A 25905-nucleotide genomic window follows, 5' to 3' on the forward strand; every position below is an offset into this window, starting at 1 on the left:
CCTGGGCTCAGCCTTCTGAGTGAGTGGGACTATGGATACATGCCACCATGCCTGGCTGACTTTTTCCTTTTTGTAGAGAGAAGATCTCACTATGTTGCCCAGACTAGTTTTGAACCCCTGGACTCAAGTCACCCTCCAGCTTAAGTCTCCCAAAGTGTTGGGAATACAGGCATGAGCCACTGCAACTGGCCTGGAAACTATTCTTAGAGACAGTCTATAAATAGAAAGTACCTACATTTTGAAATTCAAGTAAGAGGGTCCTAATGAAGTAGTCCGTTCTTGCTTGTTCATCCTCCTAAAGAGAAACATTTGTAAGTCAGTGAAAACATCAAAACAAAAAGACACAGCAAAACAAATAAAATACGTGTATTAAAGTCCACAACATAAAATTAACCTTTAAAATTCCAGATGTACCTGACAATTATTAAAAAAATTCTAAAAGTCATCAATTTGTAGACGTTTGCAGTGACAGACATGCTAATTATCCTGATTTGATCATTCCACATTGTGAATTATACATATATGTACCAAAATCACACAGTACCTCATTAATAAGTATAGATATTATAAGTCAATTAAAAATAATAATAAAGGGAAAAAAAAGAGCTAATAAGCCATGAAAAGACATGGGTGAACCCTAAATGCACATTACTAAGTGAAAGAAGCCAATCTGAAGAGACTACATACTGTATGATACAAACTATATGACTTCTGGGCTGGGAGCAATGGCTCATACTTGTAATCCCAGCACTTTGGGAGGCCAAAGTAAGTGAATTACTTGAGGTCAGGAGTTTGAGACCAGCCTGGCCAACATGGTAAAACCCCATCTCTACTAAAATACAAAAATTAGCTGGACATGGTGGGACACACCAGTAATCCCAGCTACTCAAGGAGGCTGAGGCAGGAGAATCGCTTGAACCCAGGAGGTGGAGGTTACAGTGACCTGAGATATTGCCACTGCACTCCAGCCTGGGTGACACAGGGAGACTCCGTCTCAAAACAAACAAACTATGTAACTTCTGGAAAAGGCAAAACTATGGAGACAGTAAAAATAGTGACTACCTAGGTTTGGAAAAGGGGTGAGAGGAATGAATGAACAGGTGGAGCACAGGACTTTGAGAGCAAGGACACTGTTCTGTATGATACTACAACGGTGGATACACGCCATCATATGTTTGTCCAAACACACAGAATGTATAACAAGAATGAACCCTAAAGTAATCTGTGAACTCTTGCTGATAATGACTTGTCAATGTAGGTTTGTGAACTGTAACAAAGGGACTGCTCTGGTACGGAATGTTGATCATGAGAGGGCTTTATGTGTGGGGGCGGGGTATATATAGAAAAATCTCTCTACCTTCCTCTCAACTTTGCTGTGAATCTAAAACTGTTCTAAAAAAGGCTGGGGGCGGTGGCTCATGCCTGTAATACGAGTACTTTGGGAGGCTGAGGTAGGTGGATTCCTTTAGCCTAGGAGTTCAAAACCAGCCTAAACAACATGATAAAACACTTGTCTCTACAAAAAAAAACAACCCACAAAAATTAGCTGAGGACTGAGGCACACACAGGCTTGTGGGCTCAGCCACTTGGGAGGTTGAGGTGGGAGGAACACTGAGTCCAGCAGCGAGGCCAAGGCTACAGTGAGCTGTGACCATGCTGATGCATTCCAGTCTGGGTGACATAGTGAGACTGTCTCAGAACAAAAAACTAAATAAAACCTTAAACAAAACAAAGTCTCCTACCAGAAAAGTCTTCTATCAGACAGACCCAAACAATATGTACAAATAAGCAAAGTGAATTTGAGAATGGAGTTAAGATGCCTGTAATCCTAGCACTTTGGAAGGCCAAGGCAGGTGGATCATTTGAGGTCAGGAGTTTAAAACCAGCCTAGGCAACATAGTGAAATCCCATCTCTACTAAAGATACAAAAATTAGCTGGGCGTGATGGCTACTCAGCTATTCAACTATATCTCCTGAGGCAGGAGAATCATTTGAACCCAGGAGGCAGAGGTTGCAGGGAGGCGAGATTGTGCCAGCCTGGGCGATAGAGTGAGACTGTCAAACAAACAAACAAACTTGTATGTACAGTTAAAAAAAAAATCAGTTTGCTTATGTGAGTTTTACTTATACCTAAAAAAAATAAGTGTCTAAACAATTAGGCATCTATTATCCAATAAAATATTTTTAAAGTAGTAACCACCCCAGAATCATGTAACAAAAATAATACAAATAGAATGTCAATCCTCATCAACCACCATATCCCATCTTTAACCATTTTACCTTTCCATAATGCATGATTTTTCCAGACATTCAAGTTTCAATTAACTAGATAGTAACTGAAGAAGGAAGGGGGAAGAATACTCCAAATTATTATTGTGGTTGACGATAACATAGCCACTTTAAAGGTTTCTTACTGTGATTTAATCAAAGTATTAATCTATACCAGTCTATCACTAAGCAAATTATTATTTTTGCCTTATTGGTTAAAACCACAGATAGTTTAGAACAGGGATTACGAAGAATAGTGTATGTTGTTTTATTAATAAAAATAATACTATTATACCTGCCTTTTTTTTTAGACAGACTCTCACTCTGTCACCAGGCTGGAGTGCAGGGGCACGATCTTGGCTCACTGCAACCTCTGACTCCCTGGTTCAAGCAATTCTCCTGCCTCAGCCTCTTAAGTAGCTGGGACTATAGGCACGCACCACCATGCCCAGCTACTTTTTGAAATCACAGTAGTTTACTTTGAACTTTTCACATAATATTTGAACTTTTTCAAATAATATTTCTGTGAAGAACCATATAGTAAATGTTTTTGGCTTTTTTGGACCATAAAAGTCTGTCTATCCAACTTTGCTATTGTGATAGACAAATCCATAAATTAATGGGCAAAGATGTGTTCTACCAAAACTTTATTTACAAAACAGGCAGTGGGCTAGATGTGACCCTTAGGTAGTGTGCTGATATCTAATCTAAGTGGCTACATGTGGCAATATGTGATTGAGCTCCTGCTAACCAGTCTTTACCCTTACAATACCACTTTACCCTTGTCCTCATCCCACATCAATAGAGTTCCAGAAAAGACTGTCATTTCTCAGTCTCAAACTGCCTGCCAAGTAGTCAAGTGACTTACTATGATTATTTTTACCAACATGCTTTCTATTTATAAATTAGATTTTTGTTTGCAACTAAGTCCATGATAACAAATCCCGAGTTGTCTGAAACAATTACAAGACAACAAATTACCTTCCAATTTTAAATCATCAAAGAAAATATTTCTTCAGTATGAGTCAACCCTGGCTGACAAATTAAACCAGTCATTACTAATCAAGTCAAACCACTTATCTAGAGACCTTAAAAGTTATCTACTTTTTTCTTTTTAATAAATCTTTCTCCATTTTTTTCTTTGTGAACCATTTATAGAGACATATCTTTTAGTTTAATTGAAAAACCATCCCCTCAAGAATCAGTTCATTTTCTAAGTTGTAAAACTACTGCATTCTTCCCTATATCCATTATTGTAAATTGTTGAACATTCTTGACTCCCAAATGTTCAAAAATTTCAAACTGGTTTGTTGCTGAATGTTAAGTACTGTATTTTCACTTGAATTGCAATATTCACTATAGTTATCCTATTACATCTAAATTTACAAATGTTTGGCTAGATGTGGTGGCTCGTGCCTGTAGTCCTAGTACTTTTGGAGGCCAAAGCGGGCAAACTGCCTGAGCTCAGGAGTTCAAGACCAGCCTGGGCAACATAGGGAAACCCCGCCTCTACCAAAAATACAAAAATTAGTTTTAGCTCGTGCCAGTAGCCCCAGCTACTCGGGAGGCTGAGGTAGGAGAACCGCTTGAGCCTGGGGGACCGAGGCTGCAGTGGGGCATGATCACGCCACTGCACTCCAACCTGGGTGACAGAGCAAAATCCTGTCTCAAAAAGATATATACAAATAAATAAAACTTCAAAAATAAATAAATTTACAAATTCCAAAACAACCACACTACACAGAACTAGGTTTCTACACTGTCGCAGAATCTAGTATTACACAATTCTTTCTGGATTGATGAAGAAGGGTTGGCATTTCTTCACTGAAGTAGACAGTGTGGTGCGTACTGGATATTATTCATGTCAAATGAAATAAAATGCAGTAGGATTTTTAACATCTTTTAAAATGTTAAAAATGTCTATTTTGCCCAGGCTAGTCTCAAACTCCTGGGCTCAAGCAATCCTCCCCAACTTAGCCTCCCAAAATGCTGGGATGACAGACGTGAGCCACAGCGCCTGGCCTAAAATTTTTAGACTTACCCCACAAATAGTTAATTCTAATCAGCACCTTAAGAATACTGACTGAATATTACATCCTAAAAGTTCAATTGTGAGTTACAGTTAATATTACAGAAACAATATTGATTCATAAAGTAGACAGCATAATACAGATTCAGTTCTGTCCCTTTCTATGTCAACCTAGAAAGCACTTAACATTGAGTATGTATGAGAGAAATCTCTTAGGTAAAACTAAGTCATAAAATTATGGAGTTCTTGAACTCAGCAATGACAAGTAAAAACACAGAAATTATATTTTATTTAATCATGAAAAACAAAGTCAAAAACAAGAAACTCTGAGACAGGGAATGTGATAATTTTATCTGTCAACTTGGCTGGGCCACAGTGTCCCCATAATATTTGGTCAAACATTATTCTAGTTATTTCTGTGAGACTGTTCTTGGAGGGATTAACATTTAAATTGGTAGTCTCTGAGTAAAGCAAACTGTTCTCCATAATGTTGGTGAGCCTCATCTAATCTGTTGAAGGCCTGAATACAACAAAAGGGATCAGCCTCCTGAACCAAGAAAGAATTCTGCAGCAGGCTGTCTTCATCTGCAATATTGGTTCATCCTGGTTCTACAACAGACTTTTCAAACTAGAACTAAACATCAGCTCTCCTGGGTCTCCAGCTTACTGTCATTTAGACTGGAACTGCAGCATTGGCTCTCCTGGATCTCCAGCTTACCCGGCAGATTTTGGACTTGCCAGCCTCCATAACTGCCTGAGCCAATTCCTCAAGATAAATCTCTTTAAATGTATTACACATGAACTCAGATGTGTGCATACACACTCTTATTCTATTGGTTATGTTTCTCTGGAGAACCCTAATATGGGCAAATTAATTAAAAAAAATTTTTTTTGAGATGTAGTTTCGCTCTTGTCACCCAAGCTGTAGTACAGTGGTTTGATCTCCGCTCATTGCAACCTTCACCTCCCAGGTTCAAGCAATTCTTGTGCCTCAGGCTCCTGAGTAGCTGGGATTACAGGTACATGCCACCACACCCAGCTAAGTTTTGTATTTTATTTTATTTTTTTTGAGACGGAGTTTTGCTCTTGTTGCCCAGGCTGGAGTGCAATGGTGCAGTCTCGGCTCATCGCAACCTCTGCCTCCGGGTTCAAGCAATTCTCCTGCCTCAGCCTCCCAAGTAGCTGGGATTACAGGCATGTGTCCCCATGCCCAGCTAATTTTGTATTTTTAGTAGAGACGGGGTTTCCCCATGTTGGTCAGGCTGGTCTCAAACTCCTGACCTCAGGTGACCTGCCCGCCTCAGCCTCCCAAAGTGCTGGGATTACAGGTGTGAACCACTGTGCCTGGTCTTTAATTTTTCTATTTTTACTAGAGACGGGGTTTTGTCATGTTGACCAGGCTAGTCTCAAACTCCTGACCTCAAGTGATCCATCCATCTCAGCCTCTCGAAGTGCTGGAATTACAGGCGTGAGTCACTGTGCCTGGCCTAGATTAATTAATTTTTATGTTATGTTCAATTACAGTCTTTTTATGGCACCTAAAGAAAACTGTTGGTTCTATTTTAAAATTAACTGACATTTTTCTTCTTTTTGTCCATGTCTTTCATTTTTTCTATTCCTCTCATTTCCTTCACTGTTTTTGTTTTTTGGTTCATTTTCTCATATTTTTGCTGTGTTAGCTTTTGAGCTTGAATTCAATTCATTTCCATAGTAAGAAAACATTTTAAGTTTCATATCAAATAATCTGCCAAAAAGGATCATTCTTTACTTCCAGGATGGCAGCTCTTAAACTTATCTTTATACATAATTATAACAATTTTTGAGAGCACAATACAGATATGAAGGGTTCATATGATACACTATACTCTAGTTATCAACTCTTTCCCATTTAATCAATTTGAAATGAATATGCTATTTCCAAATACTAAAAGCACAGTTGCTTCATTTAACACTATCAATTGATATACAAAGACTAACACAAAATTAATATAGTAGGATACAAGGAGAGTATATATTTATGAAGTCATCCCAAAAGTGTCCAAATTTAAAAGCAGTATATAAACAAATAATTTTTTAAAATGTAAGCATAGATTTGTGAGTCCTTGGTGTCTATAAACCTGGGTTCATACCACATTACAATTATTCATCAGTTTAGCTTACCAATTTTCTGAAAAAAAGTTTAAAAAAACTGATACTTACACAAGAAATTTTAAATGGTGCAAATGTTATGGGGTCTTCTCCATACAAAGGCCAATAGCGCTCACATTTTTTCTGTCATACAAAGAAAAATTAGTAATTTATATAAGTTTGTATTAAACTGTTATAAATATTTTTATGTACTGGGGTTCTGCTTGCTTCTACTTCTCCAAAACAGGAAAACTCACATTAGCAGGCAATAAGCTAAGAGAGCTTAGATTTACCCAATTATTTTTAAAGATAGGCTACTGCGTCTTCTCCAAAAATAGTCATAAAAACCTTACTGATTTAAGTGCGTAACTGTTCATTGCTATCTGCCAGGTCTACAAAGTAGACCAAAGATCCTCCCGTAGACAGAAAAACTAATTTTATAAAAGTATCTGGTACAAGGAGGTTCATTTAGTATAAAGGTTGCTAGGCAAGTTTTATTGCTTGTAACATGACAATATAAATATCTGTCTGAATTCTCATTAAATGTAAAATATGTGATGAAGTGGAAAGAGTAGTCTATTTGGAATCAGAAGAATTTTGCAAGTACTAATTCTACTGCTTTACCGACCTTTAGTTTCTTTATCTGTAAAAACAGAAATAATACTTCTTAACTTACAGAGTTGTTGCAAGTTTATTAAATAAGAGTGTATTTCAAATGTACTATAGATGGTAAAACCCCTACACAAACATGATGTATTATTTTAACTATCCAATTTTATTTGAGATTACAGAAGCTGTAGTATAATGTATCCAAATTTCTGCAAATACAGTAAATGGAGTTATTACCTCTAGGCTGAATGAACTATAAGTTGACAGTAATGCTCACAGGGAAACAAAGTAAAACCGTCTGGTATGTTAGGTTAGCTATTATTTTAGAGGTTTAAAACCACTGGCAACTTGCAAATCTCATTTTCCAAGAGATGTTTACAGAACATGATAAAAATTCTTTTTTTTTCAGATAGGGTCTTGCTTTGTCATCCAGATGGGAGTGTGCAATGGTACAATCATGGCTCACTGCAGCCTCTACCTTCTGGGCTCAAGTGATCCTCCCACCTCAGCCTCCTGAGTAGCTGGGACCACAGGTGTGTGCCACCACACCTGGCTAATTCTTTTTTTTTTAAAGAGAGTGAGGCCAGGCACAGTGGCTCATGCCTATAATCCCAGTACTTTGGGAGGCCAATGTGGGCAGATCATTTAAGGCAAGGATTTCAAAGACCAGACTGGCCAACATGGCAAAACCTTGTCTCTACTCAAAAATACAAAAAATTAGCCAGGTATGGTGGCATATGCCTTTAATCTCAGCTACTCAGGAGGCTCAGGCATAAGAATTGTTTGAACCTGGAAGGTGGAGGTTTGGAAACAGCTGAGATTACACCGCTGCACTCAAGCCTGGGCGACAGAGTGAGACTCTGTCTCTCCCACCAAAAAAAGATTAAAAAAAAAAATAAAGATGGGGTCTTGCCATGTTGCCAAAGCGGGTCTCAAACTCATGGGCTCAAGCAATTCTCCCACCCTAGCCTCCCAAGTAGCTGAAATTACAGGTATAAGCCACTGTACCTGGATCTTAAATTCTTTTTGAGAGTGTTTAAAAATTTTGTTTTTTTAAATCTTTCACCTGGCAAAACTTTAATACCTTGTAACAGATATAAAACAAGTTGTAACGCTGGGCATGGTGGCTCACGCCTGTAATTCCAGAACTTCGGGAGGCCAACGTGGGCAGATCACGAGGTCAGGAGTTTGAGACCAGTCTGGCTAACATAGTGAAATCCTATCTCTACTAAAAATACAGAATATTAGCCAGGTGTAGTGGTATGTCTCTGTAATGCCAGGTACTCAGGGGGCTGAGGCAGGATAATCGCATGAACCTAGGAGGCGGAGGTTGCAGTGTCCAGCCTGTGCGACAATGCGAGACTTTGTCTCAAAACAAAAAGGAAGAAAAAGAAAATAAGTTGTAGGAGATTAATTTAGGTAAGAACAGAATGTGGTGTGACTAACAATGCTCCCCACTCAGATGAGCAGTAATAGGATTATATTGGTATTTATATTCCTGGTATAAAACTAATAATTATATTAAAAACTATGTATTAAATATCATATATGCATAATATCTTGTTGTGAATTGAACGTGAGCCTGGGAATCTCGTCCAGTGAGAGGGTCCCAAACCTGGAAGAGAGCGTGCGCCGGAAAAAAAGGAGCTAGAAAAGAGCGAGGTCTGGAGGGCTACCTGCGCTATGCCCATGCAGCAATTTTATTTTTGCAATATGTTTCATTATATACTTTTCTGAAGTTAAAGTTGTTTACGCCAGATCAATGTACTTAAGTTACAGTAAGCAAGTTACGCCCACTAAGTTACACCCAGTAAGTAAGTTAAGCCCAGTAAGTAGGTTACGCCCAATAAGTAGGTTACTTCCACTAAGTAGGTTACGCCCAATAGGTCAAGGTAAGTAAGTTACAGTCACGCCAAGTAAGTTATGGTAAGTAAGTTACAGTTACACCCAGTAAGTTATGGTAAGTTACCAAGTATAAATACTTAAGTTAATATTTTACAATGAAGGTAACAAGGGTCCAAAATGAACACAATGAGACAATTAACCATAAGGAGCCGAAAGTAGACACAATCCTCCCAAGTCCTCATATCCATAAAGTAATGTCTGTTAATTATTTTGAATAACATATAGTTCCTCTCTCGGTTCCTGCTTTCCCTCAGCTCGACTCCCCCAACCGGGGATGTCCGGGCTCAAGCTCACCGTATGGTGAGGCCCATTTCCTAGGGGCCTCACACGGGAGTGATCCCCACAGATCCCTCAGTTCTCCCTTTTGTTTTTAGATGAAAATTGATGAAAAACTTAATGCTTTGGAACAAACTGTTACTATTCTTGGTGACTAATATTCCTTATAATGACACTAAATGACAGTGGCCTTTTGTTAAGGCCCATTTACAAGGAATTTGGACTCATGACAATTTCCTTCTCCCGGTACTCTTTTGCCTTGTGTTCTCCTCCCTTCAACAGTTGCGGCTCAAGCTTTTTGAGTTGCATCTAAAAACAAAAGGGAGAACTAAGGGAGACCTGTGGGGAATCACTCCCATGTGAGGCCCCTAGGAAATGGGCCTCGCCATACGGTGAGCTTGAGTCGAGCTGAGGGAAAGCAGGAACTGAGAGAGGGACTATGTTATTCAAAATAATTAACAGACATTACTTTATGGATATGAGGACATGGGAAGCATTGTGTCTACTTTCGGCTCCTTATGGTTTATTGTCTCACTGTGTTCATTTTGGACCCTTGTTACATTCGTTGTAAAATATTAACTTAAGTGTATACTGGGCGTAACTTACTGGGCATAACTTACTTACCGTAATTTACTGGGCGTAACTTACTTACTGTAACTTGTGTAACTTACTTACCTTGACTTATTGGACGTAACCTACTTACTGGGCATAACTTACCAGGCTTAACTTACTTACTGGGCGTAACTTAGTGGGCTTAACTTGCCTACCTTATGACTTAAGTATTTTGATATGATGTAACCAACATTAAGCAGAAAACTATATAATGGAACCCATTGCAAAAATAAAATTGCTGCATGGGCATAGCGCATGTAGCCCTCCAGACCTTGCTCTTTTCTATCTCCTTTTTTTCCAGTGCATGCTCTCTTCCAGGTTTGGGACCCTCTCTCTGGACGAGATTCCCGGGTTTGCGTTCAGTTTACAACAATCTCTAACACTACAAAGTAGGTATTATTTCCTTTCAAACATGAGGAAACTGAAGCTCAGAAGAAACTACTGCACCATGGTCAAAATGCTTGTAAAAGGTAGGTTTATCAGATTTAATTATCTGTGCTTTTTCCACTAGGCCACATTCAAAGTCAAGATCAAAGTCAAGGTTATCAAATAACTTCATAGGTCCTAACTCACTCATAATCTATTACTAAGAAGACACAATGAATCACAAAAACCTTCAGCTTCAAAAAAATTCTGCACCCAATACAACTTAATTTTTCATCAGTAACTACCACTGATACACAATATGAGCTTGTTAATATAATGAAAACAAAACAAATCCTAAATCTTAACAGCAACTTAAAACATTAGGTGAACAACATTTAAACTCTCTAAGACAATTGATTAATAATATTAATGTACATACTGACAACACTTAAATAGATAATTTGATTACTTAATAATTTCTGTTTTTATATTTTCTAACTTTATTCACTTTCTGTCCAACATTACTTGATACTGATAAAGGAAATAGTTGGGAGTAATGGAATCAACTAAGGCTTCCCAATTATTTATGTAACATAACTGAAAGAAGTATCTTTTGCAATATATTGCTTACTGAAAAAATTAACATATTTATAAATTAAAGATACAGAATAAATGAATTTTACTTCTCCAAAGCATAAAAAACACCAATGTTAGAAAATCAGGGTAAGAAATTATCTTCTCTCAGCTTTGAAGATAGGAAACAAGCAAAATATATTGTGGTGGCTCATGCCTGTAATCACAGCACTTTAGGAGACAGAGGCGGGTGATCACCCAAGGTCAGGAGTTCAAGACCAGACTGGCCAACATGGTGAAACCCCATCTCTACTAAAACTACAAAAATTAGCTGGACCGTGGTGGCAGGTACCTATAATCCCAACTACTTGGGAGGCTGAGGCAAAACAATCACCTGAACCTGGGAGATGGAGGTTGCAGTGAGCAGAGACTGCACCACTGCACTGCAGTTTGGGCGACAGAGCAGGACTCTGTCTCACTGTCTCATAACAAACAAAAATTCAAACTACATATTCATGATAACCAGATTTTATTTCATGTATTTTCTTTTTTTTTTTTTTTTAATTTTTTATTGGATTATAGGTTTTGGGGTACATGAGCAGAGCATGCAAGACAGTTGCGTAGGTACACACATGGCAGTGTGCTTTGCTTTTCTTCTCCCCTTCACCCACATTTGGCAATTTCATGTATTTTCACTTGCTCAATCTTATTCCTATCTAAAAATACCTCTCTATTTTAGTCCATAGATGGCATTCTACTTACAACACCACTGAATATTTGAAGATTACTAATAATACAAAATTAATTATTGTAAGTACAGGCATGCCTCATTTTACTGTGTTTCTCAGATATTGCATATTTTATAAATTGAAGTTTTGAGGCAACCCTGCACCAAGCAAGTATATTGGTATCCTTTTTTCAAAAGCATGTGCTCATTCAAGTCTGTGCCACATGTTGGTAACCCTTGCAGTATTCCAAACCTTTTCATTATGATGGTATCTGTTATTGTAATCTGATCAGTGATGTCTGAAGCTACTACTATAATTGTTCTGGGGTGCCACAAATTGCTCCCATATAAAATGGCAAACTTAATCAACAGATGTCGCGAGCGTTGTCACTGTTCCATTGGCAAGTTTTTGTACTGTCTCTCTTCCTCTCCTTGGGCTTTCCTATTTCCTGAGACACAGTACAGAAATAAGACTAATAACCCCACAATGGCCTCAAAGTGTTCAAGTGAAAAGATTCACATACTTTTCACTTTAAATAAAAAATCAAAAAATGATTAAGCTTAGTGAGGAAGGCATGTTGAAAACTGACACAGGCAGAAAGGTAGGCTTCTTGTCCTAGCCAAGTTTAGAATGCAAAGGAAAAGTTCTTGAAGGACGTTAAAAAGCCACTCCGAGAAATACACAAACAATTGAGTAGGTCAAACAGCCTATTACTTACATGGAGAAAGCTTTAGTAGTCTAGCTAGAAGATCAAACCAGCTACAACATTCCTACAAGCCAAAGCCTAATCCAGAGCAAAGCACTAACTCCCTTCATTTCTATGAAGCATTAGGAAGCTGTAGAAGGAAAGTTAGAAGCTAGCAAAGACTAGTTATGAGTTTTAAGGACAGAAGCTGCTCCCATGACATAAAAGTACAAGATGAAGCACCAAATTATGATGTAGAAACTGCAGAAAGTTATCCAAAGATCTAAGCTAAGAGCACTGATGAACCAAGCTATACTAAATGACATATTTTCAGTGTAGATGAAACAGCCTTATATTGAAAGAAGATGCCATTTAGGACTTTCAGAGCCAGCTTTTCAGAAAAGAAGTCAATGTCTAGCTTCAAAGCTTCAAAGGACTTGGTGACTCTCTTGTTAGGGGTTAATGCAGCTGGTGACATTAAGTTGAAGCCAATGCTCATTTACCATTCTGAAAATCCTAGGGGCTCTAAAATCATGCAAAATGTACTGTCTGTGCTCTATAAATAGAATAAGGCCTAGATGTCAGCACATCTGTTTACAGCATGTTTTTTTTTTTCAACCCCACCCCAGCCCATCCCTATAGCACATTTTAATATTTTAAGAGCACTACTGGGGACTACTGCTTGGGGGAAAAAAAAGATTCCTTTCAAAATATTACTGTTTACAATGCACCTAAAAGCTCTGATGGACATGTACAAGGAGATTAATGATAATTTCATGTCTGCTAATACAACATCCATTCTGCAGCCTATGGAATAATTTCAAATTTCAAGTCTTATTATTTAGAAACATATTTTGTAAAGCTAAAGCTGCCATAGACAATGATTACTCTGATGGATCTAGAGAAAGTGAACTGAAAACCTTCTGCAAAGGATTCAGCATTCTAAATGCTATTAATTATATTCATGATTCATGGGAGGAGGTCAAAATATCAACATTCACACAAGTATGGAAAAAGTTGATTCCAACCCTCGTGATAACTCTGAGGGGGCAGTTTAAGACTTTAGTAGAGGAAGTAACTGCAAATGTGGTGGAAACAGCAAGAGAATTAGAAGTGGAGCCTGAAGATGGAACTGAATTGCCACAATCTCATGATAAAACCTGGAATAGATGAGGAATTGCTTCTTATGGATGAGAAAAAAAGTGGTTTCTTGAGAAGAAATCTAGTTTTGCTGAAGATGCTGTGAACACTGTTGAAATGACAACAAAGGATTTAGTTGATATCAACTTAGTTGATAAAGCAGTGTAAGAATTTGAAACGACAGACTCCAATTTTGAAAGTAGTTCTACTATAGGTAAAATGCTATTAAACAGCGTGGCATCTACAGAGTAATGTTTCATGAAAGAAGAGACAATTAATGTGGCAAACTTCACTATTTTCTTATTTTACTTTTTTAGAGGTGGGGTATCCCTCTGCCCAGGCTAAAATACGGTAGCCTAATCATAGCTCAAGGCAGCTTCCACCTTCTGGGCTCAAGTGATCCTCCCACCTCAGCCTCCCAAAGTGCTGGGATTACAAGTGTGAACTACGTGCCTGGCCCTGTCTTATTTCATCAAAAATTGCTACAATTACTCCAACCTTCAGCAAACACCACCTTGATCAGTCAGCAGCCATCAACATCAACAAGACCCTTCACCGGCATAAAGATGACAACTAGCTGAAGGCTAAGATGATCATTATGTTTTTTAGTAACAAAGTATTTTTAAATTAAGGCATGGAAGGCTGGGTGCAGTGGCTCATGTCTGTAAGCCTAGTAGTTTGGGAGGCTGAGGCAGGTGTATCACCTGAGGTCAGGAGTTTGAGACCAGCCTGGCCAGTATGATGAAATCCCCTCTCTACTAAAACTACAAAAATTAGCTGGGTGTGGTGGTGGGTGCCTGCAATCCTAGCTACTTGGGGGGCTGAGGCAGATGAATCGCTTGAACCTGGGAGGCGGAGGTTGCAGTGAGCTGAGATTGTACCACTGTACTCCATCCTGGGTGACAGAGCAAGACTTGTCTCAAAAAAAAAAAAAAAAAAATTAAGGCATGAGGTGTTTTATACATATAATGCTATCGAACATTTAACAGACTACAATACTGTATAAATATAACTTATATTCACTGAAGAACCAAAAAATTTGATTTAATGTGGTGGTTGGAAGTGAATCTGTAATATCTCTGAGGTATGCCTGTGTATAATAAAATATACTTACAAATTATGAAAGAAAACATGCTGGAGAGATTGTTTTGTTCCTTGTATGAAATAAAAGCATCAGCAGACCCCAAAAATAAAAGAATTATCTACATTAATTGCCTATGTTTAGACTATGATCATAATAAAAGACCAAGAATATTTATCCCTAAAATGAAATAATAAGAGGAATAGGTTATACATACCCTTCCCATCTCAAATTCTCGGCACGCCATTACAATGATCTAAAAAGTGATGGTGGGGAGTGAGAGGAAGAATGTATCAGTTAAACACAATTTTACTTTTTAATGAAATACAAATTTCAAGAATTACTTTGCACCCTGAGAAGTATAACTGGCTTGCCTAAAAAACCTGTTTCAATATTAAATGTGTAAGTTAAAGAAATTATCAAAATTAGGCTTTCCAAACAAGGGCTAACTATATAGGAACAAATTAAATTGGTTCTAGTTAACATGATTTATTTAATTTGAATTAAATTACATCAATCTTACAGATTTACTTTGTGACGCCTGAAATTATATTAAAATACCACTTTTAGGATATTTACCTAATTATAAATACCACTGTTAATTAAAAATACATTTAGAATTACTGAAATATTGAATGCATTTGACACCATTTTTAAAGGTGATTATATCTGCTTTTCCCCATTTTATAATGTAAACTTTCAAACACACAGCATAGTTGAAAGAATTTTACAGTTAACACCGTATAGCCATTGCCTATATTCTGTCACTCACATTTAATCATGTTTTATCACATAGCTATCCCTCTATCAATCCATCTTATTTTAAAAATGCATTTCTTTTTTTTTTCTTGAGAAGGGGTCTAGCTCTGTTGCCCAGGCTGGAGTGCACTGGTGCAATCTCTGCCTCCTGGGTTCAAGTAATTCTCCTGCCTCAGCCTCCCAAGTAGCTAGGATTACAGGCGCCCACAACCACGTCCAGCATATTTTTTGTATTTTTAGTAGAGAAGGGGTTTCACCATGTTGGCCAGGTCAGGGTCTTAAATCCCTGACCTGAGGTGATCTGCCTGCCTTGGCCTCCCAAAGTGCTGGGACTACAGACATGAGCCACCATGCCCGGCCCTAAAAATGCATTTCAAATTAAGTTTTGAACATCAGTACACTCTCCACAAAATACTTCAGCATGCATATTATTATCCAGAACACAGTAATTTTTAATATTGTTTCCAGTATTTTTCCCTTGAGGTAAATTTTACATACAATGAAATGTACAAATCCTAAAGTGAACATGCTCTGAGTTTGGACAAATGCATACATCTGTGCAACACAAATTTTATCAATATATAGGATCTTCTCTCATCCAGAAACTTTCTTCATGCTCTTCTCAGTCAATCCACGAGCACATCTAGTTTTTAAAATGAAGTACAGCAAATAAAATTAACTGGAAAATTCCCCCCTTTTATTAATCTTTCAAAGACCAGGGGATGTCAGTCAGTGCTTTAGATCATTACAATTCCATAAAAAAGCCTTAAGAAAAAAATGAAAGTTCCATATTACTGATTTTCTACACCCACACAATGAAAAGTGTCAACGCACATTACTCTTAGGTTTCAAGAGTAATACAAAGCAGTACAGGGCAGCTCTTTACAGTATTCCAACTCATTTCCCTGCTTCCAAATCTAAGGGCACATTAATGAACTCCAGGGGCAGATGAAACAAACTCCGTTACACCGTATATAATTGTTTATAGTTAGGTGTTTACATGTATTTTCCTAAGAAGAGGGACTCAAATGAATATAGCTGTACTATCAAGTATTTTATTGACCTATTAGAGCACTGATCCTTTTCTGCTTTTTATAAGTTGTTTGATAGTTGTATCATTAGTTATTGACTTAGGACAACATTTAAATTATTATCAAACCTTCTTAAAATATTTAGCCTAGTTTGTAAAAATTTAATGAGACATCCTAAAAATCAGTGTCCATCTTTTTAGTAAACATCAGCAATAAGTAAACATATCATTATGGATAAAAAGAAAAAACCCTCATTCCTTATTCAGTAAAACATCCTATGTCATTACATATATATTTCTCAAAATTATTTAAAAAGTAAATTACTTACCACAACATTGTATTCCCATATCATCCTCCAAAAATCTATTACTGTATTTGCTAAAGGTCCTTGAGTTGCTACATATGCTTTTGGCCCATAGACACCCTAAAAATGGTTAAAAGCAAATTTCACATTTATTTTGATTACCAGAAATATTTCATTACCTAAAATATAAGGTTTCAAATTTTATTAGTAATATTGTTGTTTTAACTTAAACCACTTCCAAAAAATGTATCTTTTATAGTACATTAAATAAAGCATGGTGAAATATATTCAATTCACTTTTGATGACTGTTATTACTTCTGTGTGTTTACTGGATATGGTGCACAGAATAGGTAATTAAGAACTGCCTTATGCTAATTAAAAATTACTACTTATCTAGGCATTAAAAACAAAAGCCCTAATACCTACTCAACAAGGCTAACTGCAGGAGAAATACAAAGCATGCTCTGATTCTAAAACCATACCCAAACTAGTAAACAGTTCTTCCTTAGTTTCTTCCATAACTATCTTCCATTATCTACTCAGCTTAAAAGTTTATCAAGCATCTACTATACAGGTTTTTAACAATGAACATGAGAATATACCAAACAGGGTCATTGACTAAAATACTAAACTGACACATAACTGACTCATACAATTTATCGGTGTCATTAAGCATAATGAAAAACTGTAACTTTTATCAAACACCCTTATAAAAGAATATGAACATGACAACATCTGAAATAGCAAACCATCAATTTATCAGTTTTTAATTAATGTATTAATTTTGGTTTTTAACTTTCTTAAAACAAGAAATTTTTATTTAAAACCATGACTGCTGAATGTTGGCACAGATATTAATTTTACCACATCAACTTTTTTTTTTGAGACAGAGTCTCACTCTGCAGCCCAGGCTGGAGTGCAGTGGGGTGATCTTGGCTCACTGCAACCTCCGCCTCCTGGGTTCTGGTTATTCTCCTGCCTCAGCCTCCCAAGTCGCTGGGATTACCGGCACATTTACCACATCTGGCTAATTTTTATATTTTTAGTAGAGACAGGGTTTCACCATGTTGGCCAGGCTGGTCTCAAACTCCTGACTTCAGGCAATCCACGTGCCTGTCTCCCAAAGTGCTGGGATTACAGGCATGAGCCACGGTGCCCAGCCTCACATAAACTTTTATCAGTTAACATTTTTATCAACAAAAACATCATATGCAAATATGTATAAACGCCATATGTAAGTGAAAATTATACTATCATATCACCTGAAAGATTTAAAAACACAGATTAGCTAATGGAAAAAAAAAGCCTTTTATCTAAACTGAATCAAGTGGCAGTTTGCATCTATCGCTATTGATAACCTAAAGAACTTGACTGCTTTTCATCAAAGGGTATCCAAACAAAGTTATATAAAAGAGACTGTTTAATCTTGGATTTTGGGTTACCACCTGAAACAGTGACAACTGCCAGAAGTTTTATATTTAAGGCTATGTTCCAGAATTTTAAATCAATATTATCCAGCTATTCCACCCCTACTAATTTATCCCAAGAAATTATTCAAAAGAACAAAGATGTTTACTGCAATATTATTATTTTAAAAACTTGGAAACAACCTATATGGGTCAACAACAGGGAATGATCATGTTCATTTGTGCACACAAACCTAACGGGATGATTGAGAAGATTATTTAGTAACATGTAAGATCTCCATGGGAAAGAAGAAATAAAAAAGAAAATGTTATCTCTGCTATCACAAAACTAAGCACAAACTATTTATCTATATGAATAAGGAGGCTAGAAGGAAAGCATATAAAAACAATGTGCCAGGAGAGTGGTTTTATTTTTATTTCTCTTGCTGTTGGTAGGTTTGAGCAATTCAAAAAGTTTTTACAAAACTAGTATGTAGAAAGACATTACTACGGCAGAGAAACACCATTTAAAGTAAGTACATACCTTTATAAAATTTGCATTGATATAGTCTGAATCTTGTGAAGGAGTCTTTAATGTCAATTTAACTCGGCTGTGATCAACTACAAGAAAAAAATTCATAAAATATGCATGGTTTACACACAGGTATTTTCTAACAAAGTCTAAGTAAGGTTAAATAGACAGCTTAAGAACATTTACTTTAAGAAACAATGAATGAAAATGCACTCTAGGTACCAGCAGGGTAAGTTCTAACATTACATTGAAGGGAAATAAGATAAATTTTAAAACCACCACAACCCGGCGGGCACCTGTAATCCTAGTGACTTGGGAGGCTGAAGCAGGAGCAGTGCTTGAACCTGGGAGGTGGAGGTTACAGTGAGCCAAGATTGAGCCACTGCACTCCAGCCTGGGCGACAGAGTAAGACCTTGTCTCAAGACAAACAAACAAACCACTACTACCAGTGGTGTAAAGCAGTGTATTAAAGTTGCAATAAGAATAATCTCTGGCACTCTTTTAAAATTCAAATTTCAGGGAATCATCCCTGATTTACTAGAGCAGAGTCTAGGGTTTCAGCCCCTGCAGCTTTTAACATACCTACCAGGTTGCTGATGAATACTAAATATACCAGGTTGCAGTGATATACAAGCCCATATGCTAAAATTCTTATTAGAAAATCTAACTTTCATATTTCACAGGAAACCATAAAAACTAAATTATAACAAATTAATGAACTGAGATTATATAAAAAGTACTCAACACTGCTCTTGGCTAAAAATATGTATTACTAGTTAAGGTAGCTTAGAGTAAAAAAATCTTTACAAAAAATTTTATAAATAATATTTTTCTTTTCAGTTTTTACTGATTTACTTATTTTAAAAAAAATAATATATATATAATTTTTAAAAAATTAGACCTTAAAGAAAGGTATAAAATGAAAAGTAAGCCTCCCCTGCCCTTCAATTCCAGGGCTCTCTCTCAACTCGATACTATATTGAAGTTTCTTTTCCCCTTCCAAACATACTTTGTGTACACATACAGCTATATACTTTGAAAAACTACTACACAAATGCAAGCGTCCTATACATGCTGTTTTGTATCGTTTTCAGCTTACAGTATATCGTGGAAGTCTTCCCAAAGCACAAAAATATTTACCTTATTATTTTAAAATATAGAGACAAGGTCTTGCTCTGTCACGCAGGCTGAAGTACCGTGGTGCGATCACAGCTCGTTATAACCTAAAACTTCTGAGCTAGAGTTCTTCCTGTCTCAGGCTCCCAAAGTGTTGGAATTACAGGTGTGAACCACTGCACCCAGCTTGCACTTGGCTATATTACTCTTTTCAGTTTAACAGAGAATTACATCATGTGACTGTTTCATTCTTTATTTAACCGGATACTCTACCGATGAGCCATTTTTTTTTTCCTATTAAAAACATTTCTACAACGAACACTAACGTGTATATATAGCTGTTACCAGTGTTGTTGTAGGATAAATTCCTAACAGAGGAATTGCTACTCGCCTTCTAAAAGGTATCTAACAATTTATTCAAGTGTTATTTAATAAGGGTGACTGGGTATTAACTTTTGATCACTGACAAACCAAAAAGTAAAAATACCTTGTTTTAATGTCCATCTCTTGAATTATGCAAAGCGTCTGTTTTAACATATTTGTTATGTGTACTTTTTTTCATAAACCACTTGTTTATACACTTTTCCCATTTTTCCATGTCTGTTTTGTCCTACTGATTTTTTTTTTTTTTAAGACAGAGTTTCACTCTTGTTACCCAGGGTGGAGTGCAATGGCGCGATCTTGGCTCAACGCAACCTCCACCTCCTGGGTTTAGGCAATTCTCCTGCCTCAGCCTCCTTGTCCTACGGATTTTTTACAAAATCCATGTAAAAAGAAAAAATCAGCCCTCTGTCACAAGAGGTACAAAGAGTTTTTTCCAGTTTGTGCTAATGTTTAAAACTTTTTATTTAGAACTAATTTTAGATTTATAGAAAAACTGCAAAAATAGTATACAGAATTTCCATATACCTCAACATGGTGAAACCCCATCTCTACTAAAAATACAAAAAAATTAGCAGGGCATTGTGGCATATGCCTGTAATCTCTGCTACTTGGGAGGCTGAGGCAAGAGAACTGCTTGAACCAAGGAAGTGGGAGGTTGCAGTGATCTGAGATTGCACCACTGTACTCCAGCCTGGGGGACAGAGTGAGACTTCATTTCACTCCATCTTATTTCTCTTTCATCTCCTTCAATCTAAAAAAGTTTCTCTAATTGATTTTTTAAAAAATGATTGGAACGAAGTTGGGGATTTTTGGTAATATCACAGAATGATGTTGTGTCCCTCTCAGTACGACACATCAGGGGATACAAGATACGCATATGCCTTAGTACTTGTGATGATAACCATGGCCACTTGATTAATATGGTATTCCCTGGTTATCAAAAGGGAATGTTACTGCCTTCCCCTTTTGTAATTAATAAATATTTGAGGTTAGATGCTTTGAGATTATGAAATTCTAAAGAAGTAGAACTGCTTAATATTTGTTGTCCCTGGATTAGAAGGGACCATAACATATAATATGTAAAATGCATTATTAATCACATTAGAATCCCTTCTAATCCATGAATGAGTATTAAAAGCAGTTAAAATACAAAAGGAAATACTGAAATGTTAACAGACATGAATAAACTTCTTAGCAAAGTTTTAAAGAACAAGTAATAGTAACTAATTTATTTTTCATAGGCTCAAAGTTTACACAGAGCACTAAGGCCCAGTTCTGCTAATTTAATTAATAAATTTATTTTTTAAAGAGTTTTTTTTTTAGAAATTTGTAGAAAGAGACATATAAGGAAGACATATTGGCTTCTGGTGAAAATTATTCATCTCCTCACTATATTCGAAGAAACAGAATATTTACAAATGTTTGTCAATACTCTGTCAATGTTTGTCAATACTTTGTCATGTTACCTTACATGTTCTATGCCCCCTTTTATATGTCATTTGGGATAGGAAATACACATACAAAAAAAAAAAAACTATGCTTCTGGAATACGAGAATAGAATATTCAGTTAGGATAGTGATGGTTGAATAACTACAGGGAGCTTCCTCTTACCATGTTTGCCAGTAATAAGGGGTCTCAGCTAATTACCCTTATTTATATGGCATATTAGCCTGTATTCAAAGTATCTCAAAGGCAGAATACAATAGCTGGTTTACCACTGGGTCCTCAGTAAATGTTTCTGGTGACTGTAAATCCAAATGAGAATAGTGGCTCCCAACTGATAGTTGAGACTAGTGCCAGGCTGGCTACATACAGGCTGGTAATTTCCTTTTTAAAAAAATTTTCTAAGATGGAAGAATTTAAGCATACACCAAAATAGAACAGTATAATGAATCTTTGTATATCCATTACCCAGCTTCAATAATTACCAACATTTTGCGAATCTTATTTCATCTACCCCCAGTCATTCAACACCTGGGGAAAGCAAATTAAAATCCAAGATTTCTGGAGTATTATATCTTGCAGTAAGTTTAATTTAGCAAATTCAAAATGGGATTTAGAAAATTCAGAAATGCCCTTTTTAAAACTTCCCATTAAATTCTAAAACATGGGGTTTATCATACTGGCCAGGCTGGTCTCGAACTCCTGACCTCAAGAGATCCGCCCACCTCAGACTCCGAAAGTGCTAGGATTACAGGTGTGAGCCACCACGTTCGGCCAGCTTGGTACTCTTATTAAGCATATTTATAAATCTAAAGATCAAAAGAATGAAAACAACTATTCCTCTCTATGGTTTTGCTTGCTATCCATCCAAGAAAAACAAAATCATAGGTCCACACATTGAGTTGTATGACATGTTCATAGCAGCATTATTCATAATGTTCATCATCCATACAATGGAATATTATTCAACAACAAAAAGGAATGAACTACTGATACATGCTACATCATAAATGAATCTTTAAAATGTATTAAAGAGCCAGACACAAAAGACTATATTGCCTGATTATATTTATGTTAAATTCACAGAAAAGAAAAATCTATACAGACAGAAACCATGGCTCACTGAAGCCTTGCCCTCCCAGGATCAAATGATCCTCCTACATCAGCCTTCTGAGTAGCTGGGACCACAGGTATGCACCAATCTTTGTGTGTATGTGTGTCTGTGTTTGTGTGTGGAGACTGGGTTTTGCTGTGCAAGAATGTGTGTGCGTGTGTGTGTGTGTGTATAGACTGGGTTTTGCTATGTTGCCCAGGCTGGTCTAGAACTCCTTGGCCCCCTAAAGTGCTGGGATTACATGTGAGCCACTGTGCCCAGGCAATGACTTAAATAATTATCTAATAGTAAAAAAGCACCTATCTCTCAGTACAATTACCTTCACTATAAATTTCTAGGCTGGGTGCAGTGGCTCACACCTGTAATCCTAGTACTTTGGGAGGCCAAAGCGGGTGGACCACCTGAGGTCAGGAATTAGAGACCACCCTGGCCAACATAGGAAAACCCCATCTCTACTAAAAATGCAAAAATTTAGCTGTGCATGGTTGTGTACGCCTGTAATCCCAGCTACTTGGGAGACTGAGGTACAAGAATTACTTGAACCTGGGAGGCAGAAGTTGCAGTGAGCAGAGATCCCACCACTGCACTCCAGCCTGGGCGACAGAGTGAGATTATGCCTCAAAAAAAAAAAAAATCAGAATCAAAATAACTAGAAATTTACTAAAGACCTACTTATCAAACCTTAGATAACTTAAGGGAAAAAAGGCACTGTCACTCTGAATACTGCACAGTTATTAAGAATTCAGGCTCTTGGACAAGGTCTCTCAACATTGGCACTATTGACATTTGGCCCGGAGAAGTCTTTGTTTGGGGGTGGGGACTGCATCCTGTCCACTCCCATACCCCAGTTGTGACAGCCAAAACTGTAAACTTCCCCTTCTATCCTCTGCTTTCTTTCTACCCCTCATTCCAACTATATTCTCAATAATACTAATTACCACATGGCAGACCATACATGTTAATTTGTATTGTCTATCACCTTGACTAACACATAAGCTCCACAAGGGCAGAGATTTTTGCCAGTTTTTGTTGTTGCAGGGCAGCATACAGTACATGCTCAAAGCTTTCTGTAAAATGAGTAAATGCTAAGGTAGGCAGATGACCTGAAGTCAGGAGTTCGAGACTAGCCTGGCCAACATGGGGAAACCCCATTTCTACTAAAAATACAAAAATTATCCAGGTGTGATGGCAGGTGCCTGTAATCCCAGCTACTCAGGAAGCTGAGGCAGGAGAACAGCTTGAACCTGGGAGGTAGAGGCTGTAGTGAGCCAACATCGCGCCACTGCACTCCAGCCTAGGGGACAGAGTAAGACTCCGTCTCATAAAAACAAAACAAAACAAACAAAAAAAGAAATGAAACAACATATGAAAACAGAAACCTATGGCTGTTTAAGATTTCCCTAGATGACAGAAAAAGGAATTGGATAGACTAATTCTTTGAATGTGTGCATTAATAATTCCAGAGCAATATAAAATCATCTTAAGATTATTTTGTTTAATACGAAGTATCCAGAAAGCCATGTCATCCCCTATTCTGAAGCAGACTGGTGCTATGGTGTCAATGTTTGTGTCCCTCCCAAATTCGTATGTTAAAACCTAAATTCCAATCCAACAGTAGTAATAGGGCCTTTAGGAGATGATTAGGTCATGTCTTGTGAATAGGATTACCGGCCTTTACTGAAGAGGACCGAGGGAGCTTGTTTGCCCCTTCCACTTTGTGAGGTGCAGTGAGAAGGCACCATCTATGAACCAGAGTGAAACTTCACCAGACAGCAAATCTGCTGGTGCCTTCATCTTGGACTTCACAGTCTCCATAACTTTAAGAAATACATGTCTGTTACTAATAAGCCACCCTGTTCATGGTATTTCTGTAATAGCAGCCTGAATGGACTAAGACAATGGGTGAGAAAAGTGGAGTTTACTTTGCAAAAGCTTAATGAGAGGTTACCGTGTGCTAGGTACACTTTTAAGCATTAATATTAACCTATTGCACAAATAATCCTAAATAGCATTAATATAATCTTCATTTTAAGAATGACAAAACCAAGGCACAGAGAGGATAAGACCAAGGTCACAGAGCTATCAAGTGGTGAAGTCAGGATTTCAACTTCCAGAATCAGAATGCTTTACCATTATGCTATGTTGCCACTTGTTAATTCTGCCAACACAGGCTATCTGTACATCCCACAGCTGATAATAATGTAGAACAACAAAAAGATGAAGGATTAAATTGAGACAAAGAAGTTAGTGGAGAAAAGAAGGAAAGAGATAAGAGAAGGGGTACTTTCGAGTTATCATGGAAGAAGAAAATTTCACAAATAGGGATTTATCAATGGCATCAAAATAGTTCAATATTCTTGAATGATCAATATTCTTCCTGTTAGAATAAAGAATAAAAAAAGACCACCAAATCTGGCAATTAAAAAGTCACTGGGCCCTGGGCAACATGGTGAAACCCTGTCTCTACTAAAATACAAAACATTAGCCGGATGTAGTGCCAGCTGCCTGTATACCTAGCTATTCAGGAAGCTGAAGCACAAGAATCGCTTGAACCTGGGAGGCAGAGGTTGCAGTGAGCCAAGATAGTGCCACTGCACTCTGGCCTGGGTGACAGAGCAAGACTCAGTCTCCAAAAAAAAAAAAAAATTCACCCAGAACTTTAAGGACATTTTAGAGAGAACAAGCTTTAAGAATGTATGAGAACTGAGGAAATGATGTAATGGAATGTAGATATTTCAAGATACTTGAAGAAAGAAAGACTACCGGCAGCTTTAAAAGATAGCGAGTATGACGTATAGTTTTTATTGGATAAGTGAGGGAATATTTTAAGTATACTTTCAGAGTTAAAGTTATTTTGCCAGAAAAATATGCTATTTAAGAATACAGGCCAGGTGCAGTGGCTTATACCTGTAACCTCAACACTTTGGGAGGCTGAGGTAGGAGGATCACATGAGCTTAGAAATTTGAGACCAGCCTGGGCAACACAGTGAGACCCCCTCACTTCTATTTAAATAAATAAATAATTAATTATAATATTATTATTAGAATGTAATGCTAACAATCTAAGACATATGCTTAGAGATACATATTCAGACTGCTGAGAATAGTAGACATACTGATGTCTGAGTCATCCTATGGTTCATTTTTTCATGCATAATTAATCAGCTAATGTTCTTGTGGATATACAAAAAAGCATATTGTTAGCATTTTAAAAAATATATTGTCTATTATTTTAACAAAATTATGCTTTGAACAGAGTTCGCAAAAGATATTTTCACTCAGATTTACAGTATTTAAAAGTAATTTAGTATTAGAGCAACTATGATACTTAAAGGAAAAAAATTATGATCAGAAGGAAAAACAAAAAGCACAATTATGAATTATTATCTTTTAGTGTACTTTGAAAGATAGGCT

The 25905-nt window shown here is 37.1% G+C and overlaps 1 protein-coding gene across 6 annotated transcripts in view; it reads right to left on the reverse strand.

Annotated features, from left to right (window-relative positions):
• PTPN12 (protein tyrosine phosphatase non-receptor type 12) overlaps nt 1-25905 on the reverse strand; it is a 107220-nt gene that overhangs the window by 37687 nt on the left and 43628 nt on the right. For 5 of the 6 annotated variants that reach the window (XR_013524060.1, XM_078343063.1, XM_002751667.6 and 2 more), the window contains 5 exons: nt 18445-18521; nt 16518-16613; nt 14617-14655; nt 6497-6568; nt 236-295 (listed from right to left, as the gene is read on the reverse strand). Coding sequence is in view for 5 of the 6 variants with exons in the window: in XM_078343063.1 (XP_078199189.1) it covers nt 236-295; nt 6497-6568; nt 14617-14655; nt 16518-16613; nt 18445-18521 (344 nt within the window). In the remaining variant the exon portion in view is untranslated. The remainder of the gene's footprint in view (nt 1-235; nt 296-6496; nt 6569-14616; nt 14656-16517; nt 16614-18444; nt 18522-25905) is intronic. The other variant, XM_078343061.1, reaches the window with a different exon arrangement.

The sequence above is a fragment of the Callithrix jacchus genome, chromosome 11 (genome assembly GCF_049354715.1).
Source record: "Callithrix jacchus isolate 240 chromosome 11, calJac240_pri, whole genome shotgun sequence".
Taxonomy (NCBI): domain Eukaryota; kingdom Metazoa; phylum Chordata; class Mammalia; order Primates; family Cebidae; genus Callithrix; species Callithrix jacchus.